The following is a 23,382-nucleotide window of genomic DNA, read 5'->3' as shown; positions in this document are numbered from 1 at the left end:
ATGAAGATAAGCAGACATACAAACCTCACACACTCAGCACTTCAGACTCCAGACTGCCGACGGACATTGGATCGGATCTCCACAGAGTGCATGACTTAGAAGATGCTGTGAGACATCTGGCTGTTACCTGGACAGAACTTATGAAAGAACCCAGCCACTAAAAACTCCCAGGTGACCCACGTCCCTGCGACAACCTGTGGACATAGTCGATTTTTTTCCCCTCTTTGCAGGATTCCCAAAGTCTCCAAGATGATCAGGTGGATCACCTGTGCCATGAGGATTCTGTCCTGAGTCGACCTACTCCCAGGACCCGAGGCTCTGTCGGCCTGTCCCCTCTTCTCCCCACAACTAGATGTCTTGATGTATTGCTGTGGGCTGGGACACTGGCGGAGAGTGCAGTCCACCTATGTAAGTGCCCATTTATCATCTTGTTGGTGGACACACGGCATACTTTTACAAATAATGCTTAGAATTATTGCACGTTTAACATATGAAGTATGTAGGCAGACTGTTTGACTCCTGTGACGGTGTGTGTGTGTGAGTTTCAGACAGCTTGGCTGTCAATGATTTTGTCGGAATTCCTGCACAGGACTTCACAAAAGAGATTTATATTTCTGTTTTCTAAGTAAGGCAACAGTTTGATCACAAGTGTTGTTTCATGCTGAAGATAAGATAACGTCAGAGCTGTTGTCCTCACAACATCTGTCCTGTCCGAGCCGTCTGAAGGGGGGGGGGGGGGCAGTTATCTAATTACAGGCCAGGTTTATTGTCCTCTCAATGACAGAGATGAGCAGAGGAGGACAGTCCTCTCATCCACCTGTTTCTTTCGTCTTGTCTTTCCTCTAACTCTCTCTTCCTCCTTTTCCCTGCTTCATCACTATTTCCTCCTTTCTCTTGCCTGTATCAGTCCCTCTGCATCCGTTGTTGTAGCTCATACTATAGAGTTAAAGCAGTGCATTGTGTGATGGCGCTGACTGCGGAGGACCCTATAATAACCACGTTGCTACATGAAATAGGCTTACTGTCAGTCCACGCTTCTCAATAGGCTGTCAGCTCAGAGCCTCACAGATTACCACACTATACTGTACTGCTGCATGTGATGTGTGCCCACCTCAGCAACAAGCCAGGAAAGAAGCTTATGGAATCAAAAAACGCAGAGAGAGGACTAAAAGCAGCCACACACACCAAGAAGTGAGACCTGGAGCCTGCAGTCAGTGTGTGTCTCATTCTCATTCATTAAATGCTGCAAATATAAAGAACACATGTGAGATCAACACTTTCTGTCTCACTGCATGTAGTTTCATCTGCTATTCATAATTTGAAATAGTGTGTCAGATTAAAAAAGATAGTTTAAGCTGTGAGTGGATCCCACATGACATAAAAAGTAACCTTCTGCTAATCTTGACTTCTTTATCATAAAATACTGGATACTCCTAAATGCAATGACACAGCTTCATGGGATAACACCACACTTTAGGCACAGTTAATGTTAGCAAACATTCAACACTGCACATCTACACTGTTTCACATCTAGGATTAGAATTCCTTTATATTTCACACCTGTGGCCATTAAAGAGAGCTATGACTGTCTGACTTTCATCTCATTACAAATGTATTCTCTGTCAGTTCCTCACTGTAATGCTGAGGATATCACTTTAGCATCAGAGTTTCCTAATTGAAGGATCATCTGAGAGACTTCTGAGGAGGCCAGTTTCAGAGTAATTTCATTACCTTTACTTTTAGACTCTTATCTTTGTTAAGTGGTAGTCACTGCACCTTGTTTTATTCAGCAGACTTCAGGCTATTTAGAGATTTCATATGATAATACCATTATATTATCCTTTGTCTCATTACGTTGTTGTATGCTTTTTTTGCCTTCATCCTCCAGGTGTGTCCTCTGCTGGCAGAGAGCAGAGCTGGATTACTTTAAGTGCTCATCTGGCTCTGAGAAGAAGTTTTAGACGTCAGACTGCTTTCTGCTTAGTCGCTGCGGTTTTTCATAATGCAGTGAGTGTCAGGACAACTCGGTGAAATACGGTGCTCACTTATCCCCATTACATGTGATGACACTTTAAAATTAGAGTAAATACATTTTTTGGAGATTTTTGATTGTTTACTATGTTTTAATGAGTGAAATGAGACATGTCTTTTCCTCTGCATGCACTTAACTTGAGACGATCTAACTCACAGAACTGATGTAAGTGTTGACTTGCTCTCTCATATCTGAAGTAGAGGACACTTTCAGCTTCTTCTGTTAGAGTGTTTTGGACATGTCTGGTTTGGATGTATTTTTGCCTTCAGTTTTCTCTTTGAAGTTTTTTATACTGCAGAGGAGAATCCATAAGGACCACAGATCCTTACAGTGCTAGGGCGTATACATTGATTGTGACGCTCAATTATAACACTGTGGATTTGGTGAACATGCTGCAAGCTTGTGGTCAGTATTGACTTGTTTTCACACTCGCATTGCTATTTCCCACCTTACCAGAGGCGACTGGATTTGAGTTCACACACAAATATCTCTGTACCACCCCCCCCACCCCCCCCCCGCCCACCCAAAACAACCTTCAGCAATGCTCAGCCTCAGCTACATACTCTACTATTAATGTGTTCTTAGAAATATAGGCTCCAATAGTAAAGTAGTAAAAGGGTAAAGCCTTAAAAGTAAAAATAAAATATAATAAAAATTGGGACCTAATATGATACATATGTGAGTTCCCTGCAACATCTTGCATGTTGCACATAGATCAACATTTATCTCATCTTAGCTTAGCTTAGCTTAGCAAAGAATATTAAAATACTATAAAAACTATATTATTTATAGGAATTGTAAATATAAATTCTCAATTCTGGGTGAGTTCAGAAATGTTTTTTTTGTTCAAAATCTAATTTCCACCATCTTACCTCCATAACAATCGCCCAGGCTCGTGGATGTTTGGATGTTGTACAGTTATTTTGATGCATTTGCTGATGTGACTGTACCTGCCTCACATGACCACTATACATCACTTAATGGACCAGTGTATAGGGTGATCTTTAGCACAAATAGAATATAGACTTTACTGTTTTGTAATTATTAGTTGAAGTTGAATTAGTTAAGTTGAAGTGCCAGTTTGTATGGTAACCCTGAAAGGACAAGTCAAAACCTTTTGTGTTTTTAGTCAGTGTTGCTTCTCCTGCAACCTTAGAAAGAGAGATTAACAGTGACCTGGTGGAGTCAGCAAAGCTGTTTGATGGTGGGCCACATGTCTGATCTCTTCGCTGAAGTTCTCTGTTGTGGTGATGACATTTTTTAAATGAAACCTGCCGTCGTGGCTTTTGAAGGAGCTCCTGCTGAAACTGAGTTTGGGATTTTGGATTGGCAGAGAGTGACATAATACCATCCATCCCCTCTGTCTCCCTTTGTGCAATCACCCATCAGATTATTGTCAAATATTAAGAGTAGCAGACACAGTCACACAGCATGTACAGTATTTACATATGTCCATATGTCTTTTCTTTGTTTGTGAAAAAATTAAGGAACATATAACGAACAACATTTTTTTTTTTTACAACGACCAATTTTATTTATCATGTTTTTTGTCTTTAATCTCATGTTAGGGATCAGTAACCTGCCCTCCAATCTGTGTTGACCTGCCCCCCCCCCTTTATTTGTTTGCCCCCACCCCCACCTCCTCTCTGCGCCTGCTCTGCCCCCACACTCACATCATTTACCCTTCCTTTCTTCTTTTTCCTCCATCATTCCCTTCTCAATCTCCCTGATGTCAGGAGGGCAGGGTTGGCCATTTGCTGGCTCCAGGCTCCAACATCACAGAGGAGGGGCATTAGCCAGATGTTTGGTTTCATATTCATACAAGGTTTATGAATCTGAAGAGAGCAGACAACAGAGAAGGAGGAGGAGGATTCAGGTGGAAGACTGGAGGAACTTTCTGCATGTTCTATTTCTGCCTCTCACAGACACTTTTGGAGTTATCCTATCTTTGTGTCTTTCTTTCTCCCACTCATCCTCCTCCTTATCCTCCTCCTCCCTCTTCCTCTTCCTGAATTTTGGAGCATGTTTAGCTGGTTGCGACTGGCGGACCACTCTCCAGGTGGATATAAATCTGGTTAAGGTTGTTCCCACAGGAGAGGGAGAAAAGGTGGAAGACGTCAAATGAAAAGTCGGTTTCCATCTCTGAAGAGGGTGCTGCTGCTGATAAAGGCAGTCTGGGATCTGTGTGTGTGTGTGTGTGTGTGTGTGTGTGTGTGTGTGTGTGTTGGACGCCGGATTTTGTGGCCTTTTCACCCTGCAAGCCATGTCAAAAGTGACCAAAAATGTCTCCTGGGTGAGTACTGCCAATCTGGCTAGTAGGGGAGGGGATGGAGGGGGAGGGCAGTTGGTGGATTATAAGAGTTCAGTGCTTTTCATTTCTGTCAGTCTTATCTGCTTTGAAATGTGTTATCTTTAGCTATATATACATTCTGCATATGAATCTCAGCATACAGCAGTTTGGTTTCTTAATCAAACACTGCTTTAGGCCATGTCCTAAAGACTTAATTCATTAATTAATTAAAGAACAGAGATATGTTTTTGATGGCTCTTTTTGCCCAACAGCTGCTGTCAAAACTGTCCTATCGCTACCACTGCTGCACTCCGCAGCATGCTGCCTAACCCACACCATCCACACTTCAAACTCAACATTCGAATCAATGAAGCTGAGGCTGCATGGTTGCACTTTAATGTCGAATGACAATAATTTAACATTTTTGTTGTCTCTAGATAATAAATTCAGATGGGAGTTTTTCTTTTGGGTCAGGGCAGATGTGTGGTTTCTGGCTGCGTAGGACAGAGAGTGAGGAGGTCGAAGTCTGGAGCTTTGCCTGAAATTGTGCGTGCCATCCATCTTTGGCCCAGAAGCCCTGCCCTGCACTACTGGCCCCAGCTTGACAGCACACACACAGTGGTTGTAAGAAGCTTAGGGACAGATGTTTGTTTATGTATGTGTGAGAGCACATGTGTACATGAACACGTGTGGGGGGCAGTGAATGAGGAGTGAGATGAGAAGCTTGTGGCCTATGTGGATGTGTGTTTGGATCTGTAAACACTGCAGGAGAAGCACATTTCAACCATATATGTATATGTGCCAAGATCCTTGTTGAATTCTGTCTGCTAAGAAGGAGGTTCAGTGTATGTTATGTTTTTTTACTGTGTAGCAACAGACGCCTCACCAAATATCTGCTGAGTGCTAGGACCTGAGTCAAGGTCACCACACATAGTGCACAGTTAGCTGTCAGCTGCAAAATTTGCCAATTTTCAGCCACACTGACAAGTGTTGCTGGGCCAGAGCACAAGTGTGCCAACACTTAGCCTAAATCTGACTGACCACCTGGACTGTGTCATCTATTCTTTTTTGTATGTGATATATATTGTCTTAGTTTGTGTTTCCCCCGACCACTAAGTGGCGCTGCCTTGTTTTGAATCATTCAGAATCAGTGACAGAGGAACCAGTGTGTGTTTGCTATGTCTTTTGAATTGTTTGCCATTTTTGTTGAATATAGTTATAGTTAATAATAGTTAGTTGAAGAAGTGGAGTGTGTCTATGGGATGATTTATGTTGCGTCTTCATGGACAGAGCCCTTTAAAAAAGCCGAGACAAACTGTATCTGAAAACTCTAAATTAAATGTCTGCACACTTTTTTCAGGGGTTTGTGACATTTGAATAAAAATAAATCAATGTAAACAAAAATAGAGGCTCAATATTTTAGTTTATTTATGTTGCAAGTAGCTCTTTTCAGGAGGGATGGTTTGATTCTCATGCAACAACTTCACAGTTGTGCTGTGAGGGAGTCATAGTAATCGTGGAGTCTGTTTGACTGTTCTTGCTGGAGGAGTTCTGAGGTGTCATAGAGCAGATTTTAGTGTCAGTCCCAGGTCGGTGTTTAAATGTTGGTACCTCTGAGGAAACATTAGTTTCTTCTTTGCCTCTGGCAGGAGCACAGCTTTTTCTGATGATGAAGTCTGACTATCAGTATAAAGATATTGATAAGGACATACAGTGTCTATCTTTAGCCTCACTGTCTGTGTCCAGATGTGTGTCTGACCCAGAGGTCAGTGTCACAGCTCCACACAGCCGCATTGCACCGGGCGTTAATCCTTGTGTGAGCTGACAACAGCCCAATGTGTGTTTTTTTTTTTTCATTCTCAGTTATGTAACGCTCTCATCTGTGGCCCTCGCCTCCTAAAGCTCTCCCTGGAGATTCTGGTACCTCACTGCATCACCCATCTGCTGATGTTCCCCTCCTGTCTGTCCAGTTACAGGCCACAGGTCAAGCAACCTATAAAGAGTGATGGAGTAAAGATCCAAAAGTCTTTTTTTATCCCTCACAATGTGAAAGTCACACCCCCCACAACTTAAGGTCTCATCCATCTCATCTAATTTCAAAGCAGAGCATCATTTTAAAGGGATTTGCCAAAATAACAAAAGTCTTTCTTTACTTTTAAAAGGTCAGATTTTTCATTTTCTGCCTTTCAATGTAAAGTTAAAGTCAGAGTGAAGAACAAACTGAATGCATTTTTTTTAAATGTCGTAATTATCTGGTGGTTGTGCTGCTTTGTGTTGCTGTGGACTCACACTGTGGGGTGACTTCAGGATACGAGGAGCAGTCTGTGTGTGCGTGGCTGAGAGTTTTAGTTGTGACATAATGACACTGAACCAATGTGGTGACAGAATCTGATGATTACGCTCTCTGGATGATGAATACTGTGTTTGTCTGTACTTCCATGCTGTAAATCTGGCGCATAGAGGAATTATGTTCTGCTTGCTTTTTAATTTCATCTTTCTATTTTGGAGACAGGCCATTATATTACTCCCATTTGTGCAGCCAAACCTCCGGGAAGTTGTTTCGATCACTCACTAATCAGGCGTCAGGCGCGGACTCTGGTCACCAGTATTTAGGACTCAGAGACGGGCGCAGGCGGGTTGGACACCTTCTTGGTGTGTTCGGTGCTTGAGGTCAGATTGAGCGGTGTGCGGCGCAACAGATGCCGCTCCGAGAAATAAGCCGTTAATACCCCCAGGACTCGGGAAAGGGTATCTATACTCACTCACAATACAGACTTAAGTGAAACCCCTCACGCAACTCCAGCAGAGACTTGTGCGTCGCGGGTTCTTGGGAGATCTGTCACTTTTACGCACAAAACGGCGCTTAAAGAACGGCGTTTTCTTTCGCACCGGACAGCATCCTGGGATTTATCCACTTTAGTGTTTCAGAGGTAAAAGCAGTCCCATGGCGTGCTTGTCCATGCCTGCTTCAGTGGAACCAGGTGAACGATAATTTGAACTGCTCGGTTCAGCCGTGGGATAACGCGAGTGGACACTTTTATCCACCATGCCGCCCAAAAAGAAGGTAAAATATACAGTATATGGATCTGTTGTGATTTGTGTGTGTGTGTGTGTGTGTGTGTGTGTGTGTGTGTGTGTTGAACAGGAAGGGTAGGAGAATACACCATCTGTTGCACCGGGCGTTAATCCTTGTGTGAGGCCTTTCCACATCATTGCACACACTGTGCGCAGGGCAGACAGAGTTGCAAATGCAAATGCTGGTATCATGTCATGTGTCCATCTGAATAACAGACTTCAGAGTGGGTTGCATAACCAACGGTTTGAAGATCTTTTCTTGCTCCCCCCTCCCCCCTCCTCTCACTTCTGGCTGTTGTGGACTAGCAATGAACCCGGTGATGCACGCTACAAATGAAATGAGCCTGTTTGTTTTCACTTCATGTGAGGGGGCAGCAGCAGCAGGTGCAGCCAGGTTACCTGCTGTACACTCTACAGTGTGGTTTTAGTTTGTGTTGGTGTTTAATCACCATTTGCAGGAGAAATAAGATGAAACCATGTATTAAATAAGCTTGCAATGACATAAGACGTATCTGCCGTTAATCTTAACATTCCAGAGGGTGATTTAACATTAATACTTGTTTACTATGCTCAGTGAAAAGCCCTTAATAGCTGCTATGTGCTGCTTCCTGCTTAGCACCTCCCAGAAAGCACACAAAGTTATGAAATAAACTGTTGGACATATCATCATAGAGAGCCGACTAGAGGAAAGTTTGCATATATTTGCCAATATTGGCCAGAGACAGCGCTCCAAATGGATACTAATATTGTTTTTTGTATATAAGCTAACACTGTAGGCATAGTCACTTAAATGTGCTGAGCTTGAACCACCCTCAGCAGGAAAAGAAGTTTTGTAGAAATGGCGGAGAAGCTTGTTGAGGAGGAAAAACTTTGTTTGGTGTAAATTTTCCTAAATCTAGCCTAAACCAGCCAAGACTAAAAGGAATATTGCTTCAACACACGTCTGGTGGGTGATTGTTAATCATTAGAAACCACCCTGTCCTGTTTCATACATCGAAAATTTCAGATTCTTCTACTTACAGACCAGAAGGATCAGGTCTAATTAGGTTGTTAGCTGTGTGACAGAAATGTAATAACCACATTCAGATGCTGAAACTAGGGAAGATAAAAATCTTGCAGTGCCTGGATGGCCTGCTGTCTTGGACTGCAGTTTGCTGGCACACTGCTTGTTACCTAGAATAGGAAAAGCCTCTTAGTGGTTGTTACTGGGGCATTACCTGCAGATACCTGCTCTCCATCCAGACAGGAAGTGGAGCAGTAAGACGTCTGGAGTGTTCCAGAAGACTTCTTTATACTGGTTACATTTTTCATGTGTAGTGTCAGTGACTCTACAGTGTTGGTTCAGTAATTGTGCAATATGTGACATACCAGGAGTGTCTGGCACAATGATTATTATTTTTTGTTATAATCCCCTCACACACACGCACCCTGCTCCTTTTACCAATTCTGACCAGGTTGCATTAGAACACTGTGCAGTGCAGTGACTTCTATGAACTTCAAATGTATCCGTTACAGAAACCAGGCAAGTCAGAGATTAAAATAATATAAAATGAATGCAGCTTTTGTATTTCTGTCTGATGACTGTGAGGGAGCCTGAGCACACACGGTCCATGCAGCAGTGTTGGCTGTCTGTGAGGGGTTTGCATTTGTCTCCCTGTCTCTAAATCCTGGATTGACGCATGCTATCTTAATCTCCTTACTCAGAGACAATCATGACACAGAGAGGGAGAGAGAAGGATTCAAATACACACTGCTTTTTCCCCTGAAATGATTTTTTTTCAGTGTAGTCTTTGGTGCTGTGATTTTCTCTTTGAGGCAAATCTCTCTCTGTTTTTCTTTTTGATGCTTCCAAAGATACAATAATCTTCAAAATGAAGATGAAACAGGGGCAGTGTTAAAATTGGTGTTACTCATAGGCTGACACACCAGCAATTTGTATCCTCCGCAGTTGTACTGAAAGCCGCAATAGGCATGGGGGCATTTGTGTGGGACACCAAGAATAGCGTCTGTCAAACAAACGGATATAAACTTTACTAATTTTTTTTGTATATTTTAATAATCCTGCATGTCTGTGGAGGAGGGATTTTTTTTAAATAATTGGCTCATTTTTATTATCTTAAGACTTAAAATTATGCATAGTTATGGGCGTGACTGCTTTGGGTGACATGTAGGCGCTGACTTCCTGCCTTCACTACTGTCCGCCCACCACAGCTCAACTTGTATTCAGGCGAACTGAGACGCTGTCAACATGGTGGTTTGAGCCTCACACAAACACTCAAGAAGGCTCTTCAGAAACCTATGGGGGATATCATGGACATTCTGTGTATAGCTATATAGTCTATATTTTCTTTCAATGCTACTAGTTAGCTTTAGCTACTGCTGATTGCAGCGTTTTCACCTTTGACCAATGTCCACTAGCACCTATAGTTAAACACAGTGTAATGGAAATATAAACATTAGCATGTCTCTGTGGCATCCTTTGTGTTGTGATCAGCTTGTACAGAGGTACAAAAGGAATGACAATTTATTCCACATCTTGTTGTATCTTGTAAAATTGTTTAGCACATGTATCATGTATGCAGATATGTGTTCACAGCAATAATAGTGGACACTGGTCACCGATCGGGCAGTAATTTGTAGCAGTTTCCACAAACCTGAGTAAACCTAAAACCTCAGTGATAATGAAAAACATCCCTATTAACATAGTTTATAACATAAATTTCATTCAGTAAGGTACAGATTTGCTGCCTCTTTTGATCTATAATTGGAGACCTAAAGGGTTATGATGCCATCTTAAAACTCCACACACAGAGACTTGTGCCAAAGTAAAGGTGGCGGTGCCAGCCGGGCCATATCTGCTCTAAGGAAGCATCAGGCGGAGGGCACAGAGCCAGCCTCCTTCAGACAGATGAGGCACAGCAGCTGATTAGACAGAGCTTGGAGAAAACTGGATTGGAACACACACTGAATCCAAATGAACAGGCTGTTAATGACCAACAGATAAAGTAGCAAAGAAACCATCATACATATAGAATAACACATCAAAGTAAATGAACAGCAAATAAACTGACCGAGGACTGCCGGTGAAAAAGCTAATACAAGAAAATATTTGTGGGTGAAAATGACAAATGTTTGTCCATGAACACCTGGGCTCAGTGCCAGCAGTTCATTGGTGGGTCGACAGGAAATTAGTCTCAATTAGATTAGTGACCTGCTCCACAGACAACAATGAACTGTTCTGAGGGGTGTTTGGGAGGCTGGCTGTGTTTTTGTCCTTTTTCATGCATGACTCAGTAGGACATCAGTATAATACCTGCACATGCAGATTAGAAGAATTAAGGGAAACATATTCACACAAGACCTAAATGTTAACATCTATTTAAAGAGGTCAAACACACAGACTGGATCTTTTAAGACAGTTGAAAGCTAGTGTAAATAAAGATAAGGACGGCCTGTGGTTTCATTTGCTTTCCATAAACTCTGCTGTGCTCCCATTATTTGTGCTCATGTTGGAGTTCAAGCTGTGTGAAAGGCAAACACATACCTTCTTCATGGATCTGTTGTTGAATAGTTTGGATCTGTAGAACAGCAGGTGTGTGTGTGTGCAAGTTTATAACAGGACACGTATTTTCATCAGTGGGAGTCATTTGTGCTTAGATGGCATATTTCACTCAATGGTTGGCATGGAAACGGCTCCCCTTTTTGTGGAGTGAATGTTGCGTCTGAATGGGATCTTTAGGGACAAGACTGAGGAATGAGAATGAGAGAGATTACATTAACACATATGGATAGATGAATGTTTTTTTTTTTTACTTCGAGATCACAGAAACAATTTCTGTCCCTGTGTTAGGCATTTAGTGTCTCATCCTTGAGTATCAGGAATGAAATTAACAATTTGTCCTCACAGCATTTTGTCATGTAAGGACTGTCTAAGCAAGAGGAATTGCTCCTTGAAACAAATAACCACCACACATTAGTGTATGAAAGATTTGAATACACTAGATGAAATATCTAATAAGTCTGTGAGTCTTTTATCGCAGCTTTTCTTTGAGACGTGGTCCAGGGTCATGTTTGCGTTTTGGGGAATCTCTGTGTTTCATGCCAGCCAGCTGGCTCCTGGTGGCCTAATGTGTTGAAAAAGCTGTGTAAACTCTTTTGAGTGGGAAAGGAGTCACCTTCTGGTAGCACACAAGACTCTAACTCTGCTTTACTTCTTCACATCCTCCTTGTCCTCCACCTTACTTTGACTACTCTCTAAGCCATGTAATCACGTTAATGGGCTGAGATGGCTCTCCAGCAGGGAGGGGAGGAAGCGTGAATAGATGGGCAGAACACTGAAGTGGAAGGGCAGACACTTTTAAAAAAAAAAGTACAATTTAAAGGAAGCTTTATTTTAATTAGAGAAACTGCAGGCGTCCAGTCAATCAATTATAATCTAATTTGATCAATTCTTGATTACGACATAAATAAAGCTTAAATTCTGAAATTGAAAAATTAAATTTCAAAATTGTTTAGCTGTTGTAATTATTTAATCTGACTTGTATATTCTTTCCTTTATAGTCTATAATTGCTGCCATGACCACAGAGCAGGCTATCACTCAATAATGACCTACAGTGTGTTTATGAGAATGCTTTACGAGTTTATGTGCTGATCAGTACTCTCATAATATCCCTATTTTGTGGGTCTCTACCTCTCTTAGTCACCTGCAAAAGGTTAGCATTGTTCAATAATTCAGCGGGGGCGTTTTGTACTGTTGGCTGGGTGACATTGGCTCGCAGGAGAGGCAGACGCTGTGCGAACAGATGTCTACACCAGGCTTGGGTAAACAAAAACCCCATGCCTGGGCATAATTGCGCCCCGGGGAGATTTACTTCCTGCTCCTCTCTGATTCCCTCCTCATCATGCTGAATACTCCTTGTCTCCACTGCATCCACACACTGTACTCTTTAATTACCAGCACTAGCCCAACTTGTTAACACGTAGTATTCTCGTTTTTCTTTTGGCACATAATATCAGGCCAAGGTTAATGTTTTTTTTTCTCTCTTTTAATTTAAAATGATATGTTCAGATCCTATAGTGTCTTGTGCTATGTTGTGATTATACCATATTGGCTGTCTGAACGGCATCTTCTTTCACCATGGCACCTTCTTCCTGGCTTGTGTTGTGTGTTATTGACGGCTACAACACATCTCTGAATCCCTCTTGAATTTCAGATGCATTTTGACATTGGATGGGTTTCCTTCAGTTCCCGTCAATAAAAATTGCTGCTGGAGAACAAGTGTTCACACTTAAATGTTTTTGCTTTTGTGTGGCTCTGGGGATGGCAGTGTCCGTCCTTCCAAGTGATGGATTTCTATAAAATTCTGTACAGACATTCATGTTCCACTAATTATTGCTCCTGACTATCAGAAATCAAAGTCAAATTAGCTGAATAAAGATCACATTATTCAGCTAATTGTCTCCTCTGGTGTGTTTTACTATCTGTGTAGCATTACGCAGACTTTACCTGTAACCAAGCTGGCAACTGATGACTGGCCTCATCAGAGTCCTGCTGTCTTTGTCTCTACGTGTCTCTCTAGAGGTTCATAAAGCTGATATCTGTGCACATGTTCTACTATTTGTGCAAATGTGTCTTTGTGTCATTTTGCATGTGGATCACTGCTTCCTGTTTGCTTCTCCTCAGTCTTCCCTCCTAATGCTATAATACAAGCTATTAAAGCAGAGTCTTTTAGAGTTGAAGATAGGTCCATCATAACAATTGTCCTATAGTAATGTCATGCAGCATAATCCATCATCATCAGTGTCAGGCAGCGCAGTGCACTCTCATTTGGAATGACATACAGTAGAGAGTGATGGTGGGTGGTGGGGTAAGGGACAACTGGAGTCAGACTTTTCTCCAGCATGAAGAGTAAAACAGTGGCAATAAAGCAACAACCTCTGGCATACACTCCTGGACGTCGAAGGCTGATGATAACAGCCAAATGGCAGGCATTGAATTATAGGGTTTTGCAGCCCTCTTAAAATTGTGTATATGTAGTGCAGGGAGAGAGTCATTGCCAAGATAACAGCAGATAAGCTTGATGCCATTGTGTGGTGCTCATTGTATGCCAGCTCCATGTTTGTTGTTTTGGCCAACTAGTAAAAAGCTTGTTAGTGGGTGAAAATAAATCCACTGAGGCGTACATGTCTAAGATGATTTAATGAAGGCAGATTTTAATGTGAAATGTGTTTTTGAGTGAAAGCATCAAGATTCATGTCATGTAAAATACCAAAAGACTTCGACAGAGCAAAGACTCAGAATCACCGTGTTGTTAAAATGCATCAGACTGAGCAGAAGAGCAGTGATTTGTGACTTTGGGATGCAAGTGTGTATCTTGAGTGCCAGATTGACGCGGGGGGCTCTGCCACCTCCTGGCTGTGACACAGAGGGCATTAATTACCATGTCTTTGAGGGGACAATCTAATCTCAGAGACACATGGCACATAAACCTGGGTGTCCCAGGAGGGATTTACTGCGACACTTCCTGACAATTAAAGGCAGGAGGTTTCTGAAAAAGGTAAATGAGAAAGCACGTCCAGGAGATGTTATTAGGTCAAACTCTTAGCAGTAAATCTGTGCGATTATGAAATCTGTTTGGGATTATATAAAAGTTCGAGAAGGTGATTAATTCAGAGCTGCATTCACATACCTGTTGGATCAGGTAAAGGAAAGTTCTTAATAACAGCCCTTAAAAGACATAAGACTCTAAAGGAACATTCCACCAATTTTACAATTTCTAGTCAGGGATCATACTCCTTGTGGGTATGGAGTTTTGTTTGTCTCTTCATTGTACAGATGCGTGGAGTGAAAGACCTCTCAGCAGAGTTTGAGCCAATGATTGTTCTGTTGTTGACTTTTGATGCCAGTTAGACAAAATTGGTTGCTGTACCTTTTTCTGCTTTCCGTCTCCTACAGGGAGAGCGTCAGGACTTGGACGTCGTTGAGGAAAGAAATGCCCAGGTGCAGCTGGAGAAAGCCAAGGTATTGTGTCTCTGTTACATCACAGTATCACCTGACCCACCACACGCTGCCCCTCATTTTTCGGAGAGGCTGCTCTCAAGGACGTCATTACATCATAGTCAGGAAACACAGACACCAGGACATCAGATTAGCAGAGCAATATTGTGCTATTATAATGAGTCACTGCATTTCTTATTGTGGCCATGTGCTCACTGTCTAAACAGACATAAAAATGAAGGATATTCATTATTGCTAATTTAGCTGAGAGCTTTCTAGTGATATTGGAATATTACACCCTCTTCACTAAAAGGAACTAGGTTCTCATGTAACAAAGTTAAATAGACCAATTAAAATGTAAGAAATGCTTCTCTTTGTACAACAATAATAATAATATTTGAGGGCACTAATCTGTAAATCCGTTTTCATCCGAGGTAAAGGAAATCACTTCTAATCTTATTTTTAGGCTGTGTGTCATTGCATAATTTTAACTAGAGAAACAGCAGTTTCATGTAAGCATGAAACTAAACACTATATAAATGTTTTTTTAAAAACTGTGTTATATGGGTTTATAAATTTTTGAAATAAGACCTCTTAGAGGATTATGTTCTTTACATCATTAGCTCATTGTGGCTTAATGTCCAGAGTACAAGACTACAGAGTGCCTTTTATAACAGCTCTCTGTCACAAAAAGTACATTTACAGTTTATAGTACACCAAACTAATGTAGGACCTAGCATGTATGCACATCAATCTAATAATCATACAGTAGCCTGGCCAGCCATTAAATTTTTTTCTATTCTATACAAAGAATTGCTCTTGTCTCTGTGGGTTTGTGTGGGATTTCCAAGGGTCAGTGCCAACAGACACACCCAGTCAGACAAACAACGTATGTGACAGGCCTGTATCAACAAAAGACATCTAAAATGATAAAACACTTGAAAATCCAAGGTATTAGTAACAATCCTGTAAATATTTGCACACAGTAAGTCATTGCATATAGGGCCCGGAGAGAATTTTGAATTGGTCATCCAAAAGCACGGCACATCTTCTTCCTGCTTCCCAAAGGGGTCAGACAATCAGCTGTCAATCATTTTTTGAAAGTTTTGTTTTTTTCTAAGAAAAACGTAAACATCCATTTGTAAGGGGGTCTAGAGGATTTACCACAACTGACCTGATTGAAAAGCGATTTTAAACTTTTTTCAACCACTTACATTAAACTTTTTTTTGGCGTGCTATTGTGAATTCACACAAACGGCAGGTGGAATAAACACTTCTTTTTCTCAGGAAAGAAAAACTGAAGGTCACTGCTGCCATCAACCGTACCCTCTCTTTGCCTTTTAGGCAGCCCCTGCTGATATGTGTCCTGTTGAATATTGAATTAAATCCTTCCCCGCAGATTTAATGTGCTCCCCCTGGTGTTTTGTAATTAAGGCGGCATATTCAGCCTGTCCCCTGCTAACCCTGCAGCCTCTCCCACAGCCTCAGCTTTCCAAAGTGGTGTAATTAGCAGCTTGATCGGCATGCCAAAGACATTTGACTCTGATAGGATTACAGGCTCTCAATCAGGAGGAAGACGCAGTGGCAGACACATTCATTGGCAGTACTGTCTCACTGAGCCATTTTATTTTTCACTCCTGTACTTTTTTGACCTGCACTGTTTCCACAACGCTGTTCCCCTTTGAAATGCTTTAAGCTACACTATTTTCTGTGCAAAGCTGTTGACACACTGTCCACCTGTCCCCAGTACAAGCCTGTGGCATTCGCTGTACGTTGCAACTTCTCTTACATGCCGGCCGACGATGACAACGTCCCTGTACCGGGTCAGGCCGTCACCTTTGAGGCCAGAGATTTCCTCCATGTCAAAGAGGTTTGAAACAAACACACACAGTTATACACAGAATGATGCTGATTCAAAATATTTTGTCTTCTCTTATTTAAAGGTTCCTGATAATACTTTTATCATTTGATAATCAAGGCTGGTATTAATGTGCAGGTGGATCCAGTTAAATAATAGATGCAAAGCATAATCATAAAAACACTGCATTTGTTTTTCAGAAATTTAACAATGACTGGTGGATCGGACGTCCGGTGAAGGAGGATGGCGTGGTGGGCTTCATTCCCAGTCCGGTCAATCTGGAAACCATTCTCATCAGAAGAGAAGTCCAAGCGAGGAAAGCTGCAAAGGCCTTAGCCAAGTATGTGCACCGGGCTGCTCTTTTTACCTGCCTCTGTTCTGGAGGTGTTTATACATATGTGTTATAGTAGTGATCACACAAACACTCTACAGACTAAAATATGAGCTGTAATTTTTTTTTTTTGTAAAAAGATGAAAAACATTCAACAGTATGATAGATGGGTCCTAAACAAAAGTTTGTGTTTAACTTCCAAAGCCTAAACTGACTCAGATTTTTCAGGTGGGCCAACAACTGTCATTAGAGATCAGCTAAAATAGGCTGCTCTCATCTCAATAAGTGGTTTTGTCACCTCATTGTCATCATTTCAATTAATGGCAGCTGTCAGTTGCTTATCATCCCAGAAAGTTACCACACCCTTAATGCACATTATGTCTCCTTTTTCTGCATTGCCAGTGTTACACACCCACAAGAGGCTGCAGGAGTGAACATTCCCCTCCATACACTCACAACAGTTGATGATGATGATGATGGTGATTGTGATAATGTACCTTTTGTCCTACTAGAAGCCACAACAATACCCTGCTTTTCAAAATAATAACCACTGATAATGGCCACTTAACAGGCTGACAGGTTTTGAACTGCCTGTAATTAATCCAGGGCTGATACATTACTTGACACTTTAAATCTTGTGTTAACAAAGTAAACCTATCCAAGTAGTGTCAGCGTCTACATGTAACCAGTCAGTCACTGTTAATAAATATAGAGTGATAAAACACTGGACACAAAGCCCAGCGTCTTGGCTGAAAGTCTGATGTTGGGTTATTTCCACCGATTTTGTTGTTGATTGTTGTTGTTGTTGGATTTTGTTGTTCTTTATATCAGGTTTTTGGAGACAGCTCTGCACAGATTTGTTATGTTATTATGTTGTAATCCTAATCATAATCTTTATTGGTTCAACACAAATACAAACAAAAACATAATTACAAAAGGATTAAATTTTAGCTGATGCTTTTTTAAAAAACAGAGATTAGTCAAACTACTTTGGGACTAGAAAGGTGACATCAGTAAAAACTAAGGGTCACAGATTACATGAGGTTTTTAATGGCTCTTCACTATTATAAGTGCAACAATGTGAGAAATATACACCCAGCATGGATTAAAATGCTTTTAATTTTGACTTTATACATTATATTGATTTGTTTGTTGTTATATGTTGTTTTTACTCTAATCAGCCTGACAAACAGGAGGGGGAGACTGCAAGATTTTAACTTGACTCATTTAGTGTGGCAGAAACACTTCTAAAGGATCTTGGGAATTTCTCTTTGGGAGCGGGTGGTGGGGGATTGGGGGGGTGGGGGGTTGGTTGCTGTGTGTGCTGAATCACTTCAAGGGATTTAAGCTTAATATAGCTGTGTCTTATATAAGTAGATACAGTCAGTAAGCATGAGATCTTTTATTGCACAGACACATGTTGGTCCTTCATTTTTTTTTATCTCTCTGTGAAATAGAGTTGAGTAAAGTCCATATATATAAAAATATGAGAGCTAATTCAGAGCTTTTCTCTTTTCAGCAAAGCAGCATCTCAAGCAGCTCAAGATATGAACTCAAAGAAATATACTCCTCCATCACAAGGTGCGCTGCAGCTGTGTGAAATATACCTTATATACAGACAGATACAGAATTTTACTTCCTGATGTCTGGTGAATTAATTTCAAGTATTTCTCTCATCTTGCCGTGTGAGCAGCCAATCAGCAGGTGAAAAAAAAGCCGGTAAGTTTGCTCACCTCAAGTTTTTTTAAGAAGTTTACTTGAACCTGATATATCAATTCTATAATAATTCAGCTCTTTAGATTAATTAATTAATAGGCATTCAATCTTTATATGTCTGCAATCAGACATTTAGCTGTCCCAAGTTATCTGACAGTTACTGAGTCTTTTTTATTTATGTGCCTGTAGGGGGAGCAGGTGGCGATGTACGATGTCGTGCCTACAATGCGTCCTGTTGTTCTAATGGGACCATCACTGAAGGGCTTAGACGTAAGTGTACTTTGATTAGTTTACTCTACAATCACTGGTAGTTTGTTCAGTTTGAATTTTGACTGATGTTCTTGGTTTAATTCCAGGTTACAGATATGATGCAAAAAGCACTATTTGACTATTTAAAACATCGATTTGAAGGCAGGTAAGTTCTGATTTAATTCCTCTGTGCCTTATGATTGATTTGGAAATAAAACTTGAAAAAAAATCACTGTTATTTTTTTTCCAGAATTACTATTACACGGGTCACAGCAGACATCTCCCTGGCTAAACGATCTATACTCAACAACCCTGGCAAAAAGGCCCTAATCGACCGGACCAACACTCGCTCCAATTTAGGTATGTGGATCACCTCCCTAATAATGTCTTGGAGAATCATCTGTGGCATTTCATTACCCTTTTTCAGAGAGTTTACTGCATTAGCACAACTCACATATCACCAATCACAGTGAAGAACACAAATCAATTACTAAAATAACTTCTTTAATTGCTTCCAGCACTCATTGTGTTGTCCCTGGTGGTAAAACTCGCCTACTTGGAACTTTAATTAGGTTAAAACAAAAGCTATTTGACCATGGACTTAAATGATGTCATCAGAACACACCAGTTTATATTCACATACGTACATTCTCGCATATCTTAACCCATACAACTACTAAGCCAGTTGGTCTATTTGAGTGCTGCTAGGAGAAAACATGGTGCTAAGTTGGTGCGTAATGGTGGCTTTGGAGGCTTTGTTTTGGTGACTTTGCACAGCAGTGTAGTCAGAATCCTCTTCAAACAGAAGGGGGATAAGATTTACGTGCTTTTCTCTACTCTTGTCTTTCTCATTGCTGTCTCATCCCAGATGCTGCTGGTATGTATGACTGAAAACTCTGGTAGTCCTTGTGTTTTTAAAAGCTCCACCTCCCACCTCTCATTACTGTACCAGTATCCACTGTTCCAGCACTTCTATATGCACATATGCTACACAGATACAAAGTTGTTGGAAATTAAACAGAAAAGTGACAAATAAGATTATTTTAGATGATTTATTTATGAAGATGATTTTTGTAGGCTGACAGGTTTGCCTGCAGAGGGACTTGTCTGACTGTCTGCTGTGGGTTCTTGTTTTGGAAAACAATACAAATGGTGGTCAGCCTGTCAAAGTGTGGTCAAACATTTGATTGTAAATAAAGACTGATGATGTTACAGCTCCCCAAATATCTTGATTGCCCCCTGGTGGCTGACTGTAATATAGGTTATAAACAGTATTCATATTTATATTCAGTAGGGAATAGGACACAGTTCCAACTGAGTACGGTACTCCCTCAAAATATAATTTTCCCAGAGATGGTTTATAGCTTGTCAGATCGTTTTTAGCATGATAAAAACTGTGTTCAAGTGCCTGTTTTATTTCACTATGTTTGGGTGTCTGATGGGTGGGACTGAAACAAACACACCCTCCCTGCCCTGCTTTCCTGCTCTCCTTCTAGTGAACAAACATTTTTATGTGTGTACAAAACAAACATTATAATATGGCATTTTATTTTATTCACTTCTGCTATTCCTATTTCCAGAGGTTACCTATGGGACATCTTGTTTATAATAAATTAGTTTGAGTTTTCTGAAGCTTAGTTGTCACATTTGCTTTGCAGCCCAGATCCAGGGGGAGGTGGAGCGAATCTTCGAGCTCGCCCGCAGCCTGCAACTGGTGGTTTTAGATGCAGACACGGTCAACCACCCACTGCAGGTGTCCAAGACCTCTCTGGCTCCAATCCTTGTCTATGTAAAGATCTCCTCACCAAAAGTAAGCTTAATCTGAGTGAAAAACATTTATCTGAAACTTAGTTTTCACTTGTATGGTTAAGGAACATATCACTGCACTATCAATGCTTTCTTGTTCTTTCTTCTTCTCTCTGTCTGTTTGTTGTCCTCCCTCATCTCTTCGCTTCCATTGCTTAGGTTTTAACAAGACTGATCAAAACCAGAGGGAAGTCTCAGACCAAACATCTCAACGTTCAGCTTGTGGCAGCAGACAAGCTTGCCCAATGTCCACCAGTGAGTGCCATCTACTGGTGACTTTGAGAAATGTGTGCAGTGGGAGTTACTGTAGAACAATTTTTTATCCTTAAGAATTAAACCAGATTGAAATCTTTCCTTGCTTTAATATTACATTTACATAATACACAAAGTGTGGTTGGAGATTATTTTATTTCCTTAAATCCCCCTTTCTCAATCCCAAATCCTGAACACAGACTATTACCTCACCTCTGCCAAACTTACTATTGCAGTTTCTGGCTTGTACGTTGTTTCTTAATATCCCTAATGTCTTTTGCTTTCTTTTCTTTTAGGAAATGTTTGATGTTATCTTAGATGAGAACCAGCTATCAGATGCCTGCGAGCACATTGCAGACTACTTGGAGTCGTACTGGAGAGCGACTCATCCACCAGAGATGGAGGCTGCAAATGCGCTGGTGGCCCAGCTGGCTGAAAATACACTGACTGCCAGTCCTACAACAATACCGGTACATATCAAAACAATGCAGGAAAACAAAAAAACACTTAAACGTCAAAATATTACAGGACACAAATTCACCCTCTTATCTCATACCATCTCATTGAATGCAAAAAATATGGCTGAATGTTAAGAGGGGAACTTCATAATGTGTTTCTTTCCATCAGACCATCTAACATTTTCATTTCATATCTTCTCATCCTTCTCCACTGAAAAGAAGCTGAAATGAGATAGGCCTACCTATGGTGAGTGGGGCAACTTGCACTGTAGATCCATTCTCACCATTCTAATCATAGGAATAGAGGTGGTAGTGGCTTCTTTAGATTGAAATTACCTGTGTAACTGATAAAGTAGTTACAGTTAGAAGTAACTATGTCTCAGTGTTGCAAGACTTGCTGTCTTTACTTTTAAAACAGTAACTTAATTACCCCTAAGCCTGATTATATTTCACATACATACCTACTGAGATTATGATGATGTTTCCTTTTTGCAAGGATGAGCAGAAAAGCAAGAAGTCAACTGCCCCCAAGAGGAAGGTCTCCCATGAGAATCATGTAGACCAGGAGCCCACTTCAGCCCAGGAGCAGAAGGCTGAGGGAGGCCAAAGAGAGGAGGAGGAGCGCCTCCTGAGGACTGAACCAAAAAGACCCCAGCACACCCACCACCACCACCATCACCACCACCACAACCGCCGGATGGAGCACCACAGCCACACCCAGCACAGCCATACATCTGGAGGCATGGATATACAGCCGAGCAGGGATTATAGCCAGAGGCTTCCTCGAAGACACCAACATGAGGAGAGGAATGTGGAGGTGGAGGATGTGGTGGAGGTGGATGAGGAGGAGACTCAATATAACCACCGGGGCCAAAATCACCACCATCACAACAACAGCAACCACCACCACCATCACCACCACCATCAGCATCATCATCGTGGGAATAGCCAGCCACACGACGTCGGGGAAGACTACGAGCAGGAGCACAACGAACGGAACCGGCAGCACAGGCATCACCAGCACGTTCCACCACGGACACACAACGCGGACCACTATTCTGCACATAACCACCACCACAGTTACCACCACTACCACGGTAGAGAGAGAGACGACAGAGACAGAGAAAGGGACAGAGAAAGACACAAGGACAGGGAAAAGGACAGAGATAGGGATCGAGGAAGAGATAGAGACAGAGATGCACGACAGTGGCACAGAGACTCCTACATACACTCATGACTGTCATTTCTACTGAGGGTTGCTGCATGGTTTTATGCTGCTCATTTTATAATGCACATACTGTATGTAGACAGTGTTTATCCTCATATTGTTTGCCATTTTTTTAAAAAACATTTTACCCTCCACACGCACACTTCTTATTCTTTTTTTAAAAAGGAGTAGAATTATCTCTTTTATTTTAACCCTTATGACTGTTTATGTTATTGCACAAATAATACCCAAGATTAACTGAATAATTAATTATTTCTTTCTAAAGTAGGGCTTCCTTTAACAGTTGTTGCTCTTAGTGTTATACAAATCAATTAAAAGAAATCCCCAAAACATTGTATTAATCCATTGCCATTACTGGCATAAAATTCAAACTTAACATTTCTTATTCAAAAAGAAATGACTTTTTGATTTGCTTTGTTTTGTTCAATATTTATTCTATTTGCATTTTGTTTTTATTTACATAGTTAAATGTCAGGTTCTTACATGAGGGGATTTGCCAGCTCATCTTAGCTGTTGGACTCCTCAATAAAAATTTGTTGACACATTAAGGAAGTATTTAGGAGGTTAATTGATAAGAAGAAATAATTAGGTGTAGCCCAACACAGGATATGTCAACATAATGAAATACTGAACTCATTATCTGAGGATAATGGGATGAAATATAATTGGCTCTTGTATTTTCTCACTTTTATTTCTACTGCACAATGGGACATTTTTGTCAAATCCATTGTGGGGAATAACATTTCAGTCACATCTTTCTGTGTCTTCCACAAGCGTGAATATTTTAAACTGAAACTGAAATTTAAAATATTTTTCTACTTGATTCTAAAGGGAAGTCCCTGCTTCCTATTTTTTAAAATGTTCAAGCATATTTACTGACTTATATTTGCTCTGTCTGGAAGCATGAACCTTTTGGTGACCTGACCTGTGCTATATGCTGGACACTCTATGCATCTTCTTGTGATAAAATATTTTGCTTGAATACGATCTCTCTATGCATTTGTACATACAGTACTTCATAACTGCCTTGTTAGGTAAATGTAAGGAGAACCAGACAGCCTGTTGCACTGTTGGGTAGAGGTTGACCTA

General features: G+C 41.0%; 1 protein-coding gene across 1 annotated transcript; it reads left to right on the top strand.

Annotated features, from left to right (window-relative positions):
• Positions 1 to 360: 360 nt before the first annotated feature.
• Positions 361 to 22,425, top strand: cacnb2b (calcium channel, voltage-dependent, beta 2b). The gene is made up of 14 exons (XM_028427317.1): positions 361 to 408; positions 14,354 to 14,419; positions 16,143 to 16,265; positions 16,454 to 16,593; positions 18,104 to 18,165; positions 18,278 to 18,303; positions 18,490 to 18,570; positions 18,657 to 18,715; positions 18,800 to 18,909; positions 19,418 to 19,426; positions 20,208 to 20,359; positions 20,515 to 20,610; positions 20,904 to 21,077; positions 21,562 to 22,425. Exons 1-14 carry the CDS (start codon positions 361 to 363, stop codon positions 22,300 to 22,302), a joined length of 1,887 nt encoding a protein of 628 aa, XP_028283118.1. The 3' UTR covers positions 22,303 to 22,425.
• Positions 22,426 to 23,382: the final 957 nt, after the last annotated feature.

Source organism: Parambassis ranga, chromosome 17, assembly GCF_900634625.1.
Source record: "Parambassis ranga chromosome 17, fParRan2.1, whole genome shotgun sequence".
Taxonomy (NCBI): domain Eukaryota; kingdom Metazoa; phylum Chordata; class Actinopteri; family Ambassidae; genus Parambassis; species Parambassis ranga.
This window is presented reverse-complemented; position numbering and strand designations above follow the sequence as displayed.

Bases quoted from the DNA above. Each gene is read 5' to 3' on its own strand.
- cacnb2b (XM_028427317.1), top strand. From the start codon at position 361: ATGTATTGCTGTGGGCTGGGACACTGGCGGAGAGTGCAGTCCACCTAT. The intron at 16,594-18,103 runs GTATGTGCACCG...TTCTCTTTTCAG, and splicing joins GCTGCAAAGGCCTTAGCCAA to CAAAGCAGCATCTCAAGCAG. The intron at 18,166-18,277 runs GTGCGCTGCAGC...CCGTGTGAGCAG, and splicing joins ATATACTCCTCCATCACAAG to CCAATCAGCAGGTGAAAAAA.